We start from the raw sequence: 12,670 nt of genomic DNA on the forward strand, positions 1-12,670 counted from the left end.
AAAGCATGAAGGAACTTTTATAAAACTGCAGGGCAGGGATTTGAACTCTGGTCTTCCTGGTTTTAACGCCAGTAGTCTTTCCATTAGACCCTGTGGATTACACAGAACTCCCTATTACCTGCACTGTGAAACCTCCTTCAAATAAGGACTTCTTTATAATCCCTTTCACTGGCATCTACCCACGAGGATTTACATGCCGCGTTTAAGAAAATGTCTGCTTTGTTTTTATATATCGTATCACTTCTGGTAGCACGTGCGTTTAGTAGGAAACGGGGTAAACAAGAAAAACAGAGACCAAGCTCGTCTCTCTTCAGAATCTGTGACCACATGATTATAACATTTCTATCATTTACGTAACATTGCATAATGCATCTCTGAGTCCAGCCACTTAGTGAGATGTGCAAATTACCATTATGTGTAATTTATCACTAATTTTACTTATAGTTTATCTATACCTTCTTACCAATCTAAGCTCATCCAAACATCTGATTAGTTTTAAGTATTACATATATATTCACTTGGGCAAAAAACATCTGTTGGCTGAGGACTGTTGGATTATAGGGAATAAAAATTCTTTTCCTTGTTCCCAATTATTCTTTCTGAGTCACTTCTGGTAAATTCCCCACTAACTTCTCAAGCTAAATAAAACCTATTTATTTAGAGTGGTAAGGTACAGCTATTTAGCTCTATGTTTTCTAGCAGGCACTATTAACTTAGAATCTATTGGAACAGGTGCAAATTATGCTCTAATTATCATGGATTATATTGTGTTTTGAGATAAATGATGACTGTATTTTCATTTAAAGCTTTCTGCTCCTTCTCTTCTTAGGTCTTACAATGTGAGTAATCTCACAGATGATTTAAAAGGCTTGTACAAAGTTGCTGGTGCTGATGGCAAAGGCATCACTTTTATCTTTACTGACAATGAAATAAAAGATGAGGCATTTCTAGAATATCTCAACAACCTGCTATCTTCAGGGGAGGTATGTCTCCAAAGTAGAGAAAGAAGTTATATTTTAAAAATGTAAATCTGAATAGAGAAAGCAGCAGTCTTTCAGAAGTGAGGTAGTTAGGGACTTCCCTGCTGGCCCAGTGGCTAAGACTCTGAGCTCCCAACGCAGGGTGCCCAGGATCAATTCCTAGTCAGGGAAGTAGATACCACATGCTGCAACTAGAGTTTGCAAAGGTCCTGGATGGCTGCAGCTAAGACCTGGCACAGCCAAATAAGTAAATAATAATTATTAAAAAAAGAAGTGAAGCCATTTGGCACACATTTTTCATTTTAGAAATGATTAACACATGAGGTTCAGTAGATTTTTTTTGAAGTTTCTGTGAAATTAATGCTGGTTACCTCCAGATATTTTGTTTTCTTCCATTTTAAATGTGGTTCCTTATTTGTCTCTTAAACCTTTAGCTTGATCCTGTAATTTATTTTAGGAGAAGCAAAGTTTATCTATCTGTGTATCATTTATGTATATAAATATCAGGAGTATAGAATGGTTGAAAAAGTTACCCTAACTCTAAGTAGATGTGTATGTCAACACTGAGCACCAAAGAATTGATGCTTTTGAACTACGGTGCTGGAGAAGACTCCTGAGAGTCCCTTGGACTGCAAGGAGATCCAACCAAGCCATCCTACAGGAAACCAGTCCTGAATATTCATTGGAAGGACTGATGCTGAAGCAACTCCAATACTTTGGCCACCTGATGCGAAGAAATGACTCATTGGAAAAGACCCTAATGCTGGAAAAGATTGAAGGTGGGAGGAGAAGGGGACGACAGAGGAAGAGATAGTTGGATGGCATCACCGACTCAATGGACATGAGTTTGAGTAAACTCTGGGAGTTGGTGATGGACAGGGAGGCCTGGCGTGCTGCAGTCCATGGGGTCGCAAAGAGTTGGACATGACTGAGCAACTGAACTGAACTGAATGTCACCACTGCTGACACCATTTTAATCATCACTTCTTTGACCACCCACATGCTTGGTACTTTATTAGAAGGATGCACAGGACCCAGCATATAGTTGAGCTTATGACTAAGGTTTATTGCAGCAGCACAGTAAGGATTTTCAGCTGGATCAGTAAAGAAAAAGACGCATCCGGGGGAGTCTGGGGAAATCCATATACATGCTTCCTATTAATATGTTCTCACTACCCTTATGGCAGAAAGTGAAGAGGAACTCAAAAGCCTCTTGATGAAAGTGAAAGAGGAGAGTGAAAATGTTGGCTTGAAGCTCAACATTCAGAAAACAAAGATCATGGCATCTGGTCCCATCACTTCATGGGAAATAGATGGAAAAACAGTGGAAACAGTGTCAGACTTTGTTTTTTTGGGCTCCAAAATCACTGCAGATGCTGATTGCAGCCATGAAATTAAAAGACGCTTGCTCCTTGGAAGGAAAGTTATGACCAACCTTGATAGTATATTAAAAAGCAGAGACATTACTTTGCCAACCAAGGTCCGTCTAGTCAAGGCAATGGTTTTTCCCGTGGTCATGTATGGATGTGAGAGTTGGACTGTGAAGAAGGCTGACCGCCGAAAAATCGATGCTTTTGAACTGTGGTGTTGGAGAAGACTCTTGAGAGTCCCTTATACTGCAAGGAGATCCAACCAGTCCATTCTAGAGGAGATCAATCCTGGGTGTTCATTGGAGGGACTGATGCTAAAGCTGAAGCTGCAATACTTTGGCCACCTCATGTGACGAGTTGACTCACTGGAAAAGACTCTGATGCTGGGAAAGGTTGGGGGCGGGAGGAGAAGGGGACGACGGAGAATGAGATGGCTGGATGGCATCACCGACTCTGTGGACATGAGTTTGAGTGAACTCCGGGAGTTGGTGATGGACAGGGAGGCCTGGCGTGCTGTGATTCATGGGGTCGTGGAGAGTCGGACACGACTGAGCGACTGAACTGAACTGAACTGAAGAGTCCATACAGAATGCGTTTTTGGTGTGAAGTGAAAATGAAGAAACGCGAAGTGAAGTGCAGAAACACATGTGCTCTTTCTGTTCAAGGAAGCTCATTTGAGACTCAGAATTCAAGATTTTCTTAGGGGCTGATCATGTAGTTGTTCTCTGCCTAGCCACAACTGCCAAAATTCAAGACTCCCAGAAGGAAAACAGATGTTCACCATATATCCCAATATTTGTACAAATAGTCTAGGTACAGTGAAACAGCCTTATCGATTAGTAATGGAGGATTCCTTCCAAAAGCCTAGTTCTCAGATGCCAGGCAAAGGCCAGCCCTGCAAGCGCACCTTACGTATGAACTCTTCCCTTTACAGTGATGTGTATGGATGCTTACTGATGCATGCTCTAGTTAACTATTTTGGAACCACAGTTGAGATTGATTGTGAATCAGAACGGAAGGCATCACTGGACATTTAAAGTGGTGATTGGAATGGTAAACAAGATGGCTTTTTGGTAATAGCTACTTGAGCAAAAGGAAACTTAATTTGCTCCTGATTAAGCTGCTAAATAAAAAGTTGCACTCTTGTAATTTCTGGCAAGCTAGGGATTTGACTGTAGAGATGCAGGAAAAAATATGAAAAGAAATGACATGTAGTGGTGGAGATGGGGGGAAATGGGGAATGACCAGACTTTGGCAGTGCATTGGCTGTGGGGAACTCTCAAAATACTGAACCCTTTCTTGCCTATTCCTTAAAGATCTCCAATTTGTTTGCTCGGGATGAGATGGATGAAATCACCCAAGGGCTGATATCGGTCATGAAAAGGGAGCTCCCTCGCCATCCTCCCACCTTTGATAATCTGTATGAGTACTTCATTTCAAGATCAAGGAAGAACTTGCACGTTGTTCTCTGCTTTTCTCCAGTGAGTTTTTACTTTAGTTATTTCTACGTAGGAGGAGTTACTTCCTTGAATGTACTTAGTCTGCCTTCTCTGATGAGATGATTTGCTCAGAAATGAACACTTGTTACTTCTTTACTACCACCAATCTCCACTGACCAAAATCATACTAAAGAGTGAGAATTGAGTATACTCATTAGCAATTATTGCATATCCTGCAAATTTGATTACCTAGAGACAGAAATTATTTGATTTTAAGGGATTTGGTGATATAGCCTTGTCGAGCTTTAGCGCCAGTATAATCATACCATCTAGAATGTCCTTTATGTAGGTTTGAATGTCTCTCACTCACTGTGCTATCCAGTATTGTAACCATTAGCCATGTGTGGCCATTTGATTTCTGATCAGTTAAAATTAAGTAAAAATGAAAATCCAATTTCTCAGTCCCACTAGCTTCATTTCAAATACTCAATAGCTACACGTGGCTAGGGATTACTATGGAAAGCACACATATAGATCCTTTCCATCATCATAGAAAATTCTGTTGTGCATTTCTGCTCTTGGGGGTGGGGGAGGTGGCTCACTAACTTATGGGGCATCTTGCTTAATTTTTAGGTGGTCTAATAGCCGGAAAGGTCTTCTTTACAAACAGTGGAATTTTGTCTCTGACTTTTCACCTGTGATTTTGTTTGTCCTGTAAAATGAATCCAATCCCTCTCCTGCATTCAGCTCTTCAAATATTTGGGGAAAGTTTCTGCAGACTCCATAAGTCATTTCTTTGTTAGACCAAACACCTCCCATTCCTTCTGCAGATCTCACTTGCCCTGGTTCCAAGCCTTTCACTGACCTGGTCATCTCTCTCTAGAAATGTGGCTTGTCAGTTTCCTTTTTTTTTTTTTCCCATCCATTTTTCCTTTATTGGAACAGATCTTTAATGTCAGATTGTTTAAAATTTTCTCTAAAATGTTAAGTATCAAATTTACTTTTTTTTTTTTGCTTAAGAATCCCTCTTGAGCCTCCCATCCACCCCTTGTCCCCCCATCTAGGACGTCACAGAGCACCAGGCTGGGCTCCCTGTGTTATATGGCAGCTTCCCACTGGTAATCTCTTTTTTCCATGATAGTGTATATATGCCACTGCTCCTTTCTCAGTTCATCCTTCTCTCCTCTTCTCTCACTGTGTCCACAAGTCCATTCTCTATGTCTGCATCTCTATTTCTTCCTTGTAAATAGGTTCATCAGTACTGTTTTTCTAGGTTCCTTATACATGCATTAATATGCAGTATTTGTTTTTCTCTTTCTGACTTACTTCACTCTGTATAACAGGCTGTAGATTCATCCACTTCACTACAACTGACTTGAATTCATTCCTTTTTATGACTGAGTAATATTTCATTGTGTATTTGTGGCACATGGGTAAAGAAGATGTCAGTTTCTTCTTACATGGCAGCTCCTAGAATTGAGCAGATGGAGTCTTAGGACAGGAAAGAGTGTGGAACTATTACCTCCTTGCACCTGGACACTTAATTTACATATTCATTCAGTCCAAGAAGATTTCGAAAAAAATTTGTTGTATCAGGCTATTGGCTCAGAATTTAAGAAGGTCTCTCTGCCTGACTTATAGTCCCTCTGTGTTTTTTTAAATAGATAATTTTTTTAAATTTATAATGCTTTTTGACATTTCTGTTGCTAGGTTGGTGAGAAGTTCCGTGCCCGCTCTTTGAAATTTCCTGGCTTGATATCGGGCTGCACCATGGACTGGTTCAGTCGCTGGCCTAGGGAGGCGCTGGTTGCTGTGGCCTCCTATTTCGTTTCGGGCTATAGTATTGTCTGCTCTAGTGACACCAAAAGACAAGTTGTGGAAACAATGGGCCTCTTTCATGACATGGTTTCAGAGAGCTGTGAAAGTTATTTCCAAAGGTAAGTGATGATACATAAGTGTGATAGCTACAGAAACACAATTTTCACTCCAAAGAGGAATAAAATGTAACATCCAGTAAGATACTCGTCACAATGATTTAGCTAGAAATCCCAGCTGCACTTAGATTTTTCCCTTGCTTTGATTTTCTATTGATTATGTATTGAAATGATGACAAATAATTGAGATTTAAAAATTAACTACTGTCCTTTCCCTCCAGGCTTCAAAGTAACAGATGCTTAAGGAATTATTTTATTTCACTTGCTTAATTTATTTTTTGGAAACGACTTAAAATAATTCATTATAAACTCTTTAAAATTTGTTTCTTATTCAAGTTCATTATTTTTTTGGTTAAAGAAGTCCACTGTCCTAAAGTTTCATTATTGCCTTATGCTAAGGGATCATGTATAAGCATCACTTAATCTTGTCCATGTTAACATGACAAATAATTATGAAACTAAAGTTTAACTGACGGTAGAAGAGTCCAGTCCCTAAAAGCAGAAATGGTATTCATGATGTGAAAGTTGGTGTACCACATTTTAATTTCTCTTACCACATGCTAAACTGGGTCTTCAAAAGTAGGTTACTGACAGAAATGAGGAATACAGTTCAGTGTTTCTCAGTCTTTACTGTGCCTAGGAATCACTTAAAGCATTTGTTAAAACAGATTGCTGGACCCCAGTTTGAAAGATTATGATTTAGTTGGTTTGAGATTGGAGTGGAGAATTTGCCTTTCTCATATGTTTCAAAGCAATGCTAATGCTGCCGGTCTGGAGACCACACGTTGAGAATCACAAGTACAGTTCAAACATCAGAAACATTGGTGTCGCTCAGACTCAGGTCCATATCTTATTTGTTTAGGGAGATCCCTGTGAATCAGTGGCCTCTCTGTCCTTGTCTCTACAAATCTAGATAATGTAACTTCATTACATGGACTTTGCCTTGTTTTGATGTTTAGGAAGGTTTTTTAAAATAAATTAAGATAGTAAACATGAAGTTCAGCAAAAAAGAATTATTATAGTGTGGCCCTAAACAGTCAACTTGAGTTTTATGTTCCGTCAAAGTGGGGCAGTCATGGTTGACCCAAATATCCCCCACCAGTGTTTTGGGTTTTGAGCTACATAATTATATATTAAAAAGTATGTGGAAAGATGAAAGGTATTAGCTGCTGCTGCTGCTGCTGCTGCTAAGTCACTTCAGTCGTGTCCGACTTTGTGCGACCCCAGAGACAGCAGCCCACCAGGCTCCCCCTTCCTTGGGATTCTCCAGGCAAGAACACTGGAGTGGGTTGCCATTATGTTACAATCATCTAGGGAACTTTAAAAACTACAAATAACTGTTACGAGGCTTGGTTCAAGAATACAGCAGTTTTTTCCAAAGCATGATAGTCACTGGTATGATTGCTATAAATAAAGGTGGGCCAACATGGTTTCTATAACAGAAGACTTCTTCCTTAGGGTTCATGGATGAGCTTCAGGGGGTGCAGTACCTCCCAGAAAGACTAGGCCCATTTTTCTGCATGGAGAGTCTTCAGTTTAGTCGCTCAGTTGTGTCCGACTCTTTGCAACCCCATGAACGCACACCAGGCTTCCCTATTCATCACCAACTCCTGGAGCTTACTCAAACTCATGCCCATTGAGTCAGTGATGCCATCCAACCATCTCATTCTCTGTCGTCCCCTTCTCTTCCTGCCTTCAGTCTTTCCCAGTATCAGGGTCTTTTCCAATGAGTCATTTCTTCACATCAGGTGACCAAAGTATTGGAGTTTCAGCTGCAGCATCAGTCCTTCCAATGAGTATTCAGGACTGATTTCCTTTAAGATTGACCGGTTGGATCTCCTTGCAGTCCAAGGGACTCTCAAGAGCTTTCTTCAACACCACAGTTCAAAAGTATCAATTCTTTGGCCCTCAGTTTTCTTTACAGTCCAACTCTCACATCCGTACATGACTACTGGAAAAACCATAGCTTTGAGTAGACGGACCTTTGTTGTCAAAGTAATGTCTTTGCTTTTTAATATGCTGTCTAGGTTGGCCATAACTTTTCTTCCAAGGAGCAAGCATCTTTTAATTTCATGGCTGCAGTCACCATCTGCAGTGATTTTGGAGCCCGGAAAAATAAAGTCTGTCACTGTTTCCATCGTTTCCCCATCAATTTGCCATGAAATAATGGGACCAGATGGAGAGTCTGGGTAACACTTAATTGATTTTCCAAGGGACACGGGATCTTATCTCACAAAAATTTGTTTATCCTGTGTCATTTTCTTTACTTGAAACTGTACATGGACCATCCTCTTAAATAGTTATAGATAATCTCCCAGATTCTCTTGGTAAATCTGTGTATATTAATTCTTTTTTTTGGGAAGATTTTCTTTCTGCTTAACTTGAACTCCACCTCTACTCCTGTCAACTTGTGGAGAGAAGTTTTTATCTTTGTGCAGCTACAAAAACCTATGTCTTTATTTTTGAAAATTTGGTGTATTTTTCAAAGTTTTCATATCCTCTTATTGTATAAGTTTATTCTGAATGCAATATGTATATATAATATGGGACTTCCCTAGAAGTCCAGTGGTTAAGATTTTGCCTTCCAACGTAGGAGGTGCTGGTTCGATCTCTGATCAGGTAGCTAATAAAGATCCCACATGCCTCGCAGCCAAAAACAGAAGCAGAGTTGAAACAAATTCTATAAAATGCTTTAAAAATAGCCTGCATAAAAAAATCTTTAAAAAATATTTATATAATGTTTTACTAATAGTCACATATATGCCAGAATCCTTAAAAATGCTTTTTAGTGTTCAGAATTCTGAAAGTAAAAATTTAATTTAAAATAAACTTATTGTAATATAAAAATATAAATTTATAGTTTGTGAAGATCTCTTCTTTGACTTGAGTTTCTCCTGTATAAAAATTTTTCCTTTTATTTCTTTCTATGGTTAAATATAATTATTATATTGAAACCATAGTGAGTTGGATGTTTGAATCAAGTGTGCCTTGATTTCAAGGATAATCCAGCAATTCAGGGGAGAGATTGGCTTTCACCTTTGTAAGCCCACTCATCTGGGTTTCTAGTGGGGAAGAGGTGTGTAGCAAAATCTGGCGAATGAAAACAGATCTCGGCACAAATTCATTTCAACCACTTATCCCTAATATCTGACTAGAACATTCAAGTTTACAACGCGTGTTTACATATGCTGTTTTGTTTTTTGATTTTCACAAAATCCTAGGAAGTGTAGGACAATGATTCTTTTCTCAGTTTTCCAGAATAGGAAACAGAAACCCAGAATGGGGATAAGGGTCAAGGCAAAGCATCAGTTAAGGATATAGTATTCTTGCTGCCTCCCCTGAAAGTGTTTTTTTCTGTTCTACTTTCAGATACCGCCGAAGAGCACACGTGACTCCCAAATCTTACCTCTCATTTATAAATGGTTATAAAAACATTTACACTGAAAAGGTGAAATATATTAATGAACAAGCTGAACGTATGAATATTGGTAAGTCTAACAGAATCTGATCTTTTAGGGCTTGTCTGAAAGAGATCCCAATATTTTGTTTGGTGGATATTGTTGTTTGAAAATGAAATACTGATTTTTCATATTGAAATATTGATTTATAATCAATATTGAAATATTGCTGGTAGTAGATTATTTTGAGGGATATCTTTATGGGTCTTTTGACCTGTCAAGAAAGTCTGGGCATAAAAAATGTAAACAGAGGTGGCCGTTTTTCTTCCAGAACCATTTCTTCCAGCTCTTTCAGCTTTGGGTCCATCCTGTTGGGTAGTGAGTCACCATGGTTGTTGAGCTGCTGCTTACAGATGGGGAAAAGCCAGCTCTTGGGGACTGACCACAATTTCAATTTATAGTTTCATTGCGGTTTCCCTCAATTTGTGTAAACTTTGCCGTGTTACTGCTTTTCAGATTTCTAACAAAGGAAAAGACAAAACAGAAACAAAAGCGAACAAATGAAAACAAGAAGAGACTTTACATGAGCAGTGGTTTCCTAAGTGTCCAGTATATGTAGTATAAGTAGGAAAAGTGTAAGTGGGAACAGATTTTATGTCCAGAAAGCATTTGACCCGAATAATCCTGAAATGCCTCAGTGTGGTATTTTCACTTCTACACAGAACATGGTCGCAAAGCAGAAAGGTCTGTGAAGTTGCAGTGATGATAGGTGCCCTGTAAGAGAAACTTCCTTCTGTTGGCTTTCTCATGGCTTTTCTGCAGCTTTTTTATATGATGCTCTAGAATCAGTGGTGTGCTGAAGCTACCTACACTGGCTCATGAGAACTGATGGTTAAATTAGGAATGTTATGATCTGGTTGATGACCACAGCCTTTATTAAAAATTAATAAACTTACAATTAAATTAATATGTTAATGAGGGTAATCAATACTCAAAACTCATTACTTCTTAGTTATTTTTACTTTATTTTACTATTATTAATGTTCTTAGGGAACATTATTATTTCTATTCTATCTTTGTGGTAGAAATATTATATAATGGTGTGTTGCTGAGAACCTCTTGGTAGCTTGAAATCAGACAAGGTGGGATTGTCTACACTGTGGGAACTGGAACCATTCAAATGAATGACCTCACTCCAGACCCAGACTCATAAATGTTTACCAACACACATCTATCTAGCGCCTAGTGAGATTTTCAGTTAACCAGTTATTTTTGTCTAGAGCACTGAGAGTCTCAGAAACAGTTGCAGAGGTTTTAGCAGTTATTTTCATTTTTATAGCAGAGAACCACAAAAAATGTTAATATATTATGTCTCATTTGCCATCTCAGTTGCAGTGTGATTCAAAGGCAAAAAATGATAGTTACAAACTGTTTGCAAAGCCAAGGAGAGCATACATTTGTCAAATAAGTTTCCTGGTTAAATTCATTTTACTTGTTATGGCAATATGACTTTCCCTTAAATGTAACTAGATGATATTCTTCAGTCAGACCTATTTTCTTCATTTCCTGCTGAACTGAAACTGTTAGAAATATGGTTAGTATTATTGCTTCTAAAATATGTGTATTTTAAGACATTTTGTCCATAATTATTTTGTGTTTGTTATAGTATACATTATGGTGCCTTAGGGCTTCCCAGGTGGCCCTAGTGGCGTCCCAGTGGTAAAGGACCTGCCTGCCAGTTCAAGAGATGTAAGAGATATGGGTTTGATCCTTGGGTCAGGAAGATCCCCTGGAGGAAAGCACGGCAACCCACTCCAGTATTCTTGCCTGGAAAATCCCATGAACGGAGAAACCTGGTGGGCTACAGTCCATGGGGTTGCAAAGAGCTGGACATGACTGAAGAGACAGCATGCATGTAGCACATGGTTCTTTATAAGTAGTAAATATTGAATAAATATTTGATGAGGGGATAATCATATATTCAGTGAAAGTGTCTATGTGTGTGTTTGTAAAGGTCTTGATAAGCTGATGGAGGCAAGTGAATCTGTTGCAAAACTCTCTCAGGATCTTGCAGTAAAGGAGAAGGAATTGGCAGTGGCTTCCGTAAAAGCAGATGAAGTGAGTTGGCATTTACACTGTGAAGGATATCTTCCCACATTTTAAAATAAAGCATTGTTTAAAAATGTTATTAAAAAGTAAACAATATAAACCTACAGGTTATTTCCAGTAAGATACAGCCCACATAGGGTCACAAAAGGGTCAGATATGACTTAGCAACTAAACAACAATAGCAACATTTACAAAGACCATTAGATATTTTTGTTTAATTTATACCGAAACTATTATATCCTCTACTTGGTCTAAGACTGTGTTTTCCTTCTTTGGTTCTCTCTCATTTTCTGTCATCTGTATAGGAAATTTCTGCTTGACAATAAATTATATTAGTTCTTCTCTTTAAAGTCTCTGCAGACTCTAGGTTTCTGGGGCAGCCCAAGTTTGATCTGAAGTTTAAGGAAGGAAAAGAATAAAAACAAGAGTTGATTGAGTCTTCTTTTAAAGATGCTCCTCGCAAGGTGATAGGGATATATATATGTGTGTTACTTCTGTACCTACCGCTTCTCCCCCAGTCTCAGGCTGCTTTCACCTTCCACTCACAGAGTTAGTTAAGAATAGACGCTTAAGTCTCGACCTTTAGCCAGTTATTGAAATATTAAAGCATAGGAGAGGCACTTAGCATATGACATAAGGTAGACCCTTAGCATCCTGATATATGGTAGGCAGTCAACAAACATTAGCTATTTTTTTTGTTATTACATGAGGCTTCATATGGTTTCTGACCTTATTCCGTGGCACTGACATTGAATAGCTTTAATTTTCTAGAAATAACATAGAGTATAAATATCATTTTTCTGAAAGTTTAAGATATTTATTAATACAGTTCATGACCGAGAGAAGCTTAGGAAACAAAGACTACAAAACTGCTCAGAGGAGTTACTTTAATACATCTTAAAATACAGACAACTTAAATGGGGGCTGAATTTTCTCTCGTTTTATATTATATACTCAAATCTGTAAATTATGCTGAAAAGATTTCTATTGACCCTCATGTTTCCTTTCCTTAACAGGTATTAGCAGAAGTCACAGTAAGTGCTCAGGCTTCAGCCAAAGTGAAAAATGAAGTGCAGGAAGTAAAAGACAAAGCCCAAAAAATCGTGGATGAAATTGATAGTGAAAAAGTAATAGCTGAGACCAAGCTCGAGGCAGCTAGACCTGCACTGGAAGAAGCAGAAGCAGCCCTGAATGTGAGCAGTGCATTGTTATCCCTCCCAACACAAGTCTGAGCTGGCACCATGTTTCATTACATAAAATTTAGTTATGGGATTTTTGTAGTCAGAAAACTGAATTGGATTCTTAATGTGATTGTAATCTCTGAGTTTTGAAGCAAATATTTCTGCTGATTACATTTCCTAAGTTTATTTTTTTAAGTCTTTACTTCCCATAACTTACTTTCATTCCACAAAGCATCTTTTCATGAGAACTGAGGAATAA

The 12,670-nt window shown here is 38.5% G+C and overlaps 1 protein-coding gene across 2 annotated transcripts in view; it reads left to right on the forward strand.

Moving 5' to 3' along the window:
- DNAH8 (dynein axonemal heavy chain 8) overlaps window positions 1–12,670 on the forward strand; it is a 324,005-nt gene that overhangs the window by 185,389 nt on the left and 125,946 nt on the right. For both annotated transcript variants that reach the window (XM_088831445.1, XM_055406188.2), the window contains 6 exons: window positions 830–983; window positions 3,667–3,831; window positions 5,500–5,726; window positions 9,093–9,211; window positions 11,136–11,239; window positions 12,247–12,423. In XM_088831445.1, coding sequence (XP_088687571.1) covers window positions 830–983; window positions 3,667–3,831; window positions 5,500–5,726; window positions 9,093–9,211; window positions 11,136–11,239; window positions 12,247–12,423 — 946 coding nt within the window. The remainder of the gene's footprint in view (window positions 1–829; window positions 984–3,666; window positions 3,832–5,499; window positions 5,727–9,092; window positions 9,212–11,135; window positions 11,240–12,246; window positions 12,424–12,670) is intronic.

This window comes from Moschus berezovskii, chromosome 23 (genome assembly GCF_049115385.1).
Source record: "Moschus berezovskii isolate FMDL1 chromosome 23, NW_MosBer_1.0, whole genome shotgun sequence".
Taxonomy (NCBI): domain Eukaryota; kingdom Metazoa; phylum Chordata; class Mammalia; order Artiodactyla; family Moschidae; genus Moschus; species Moschus berezovskii.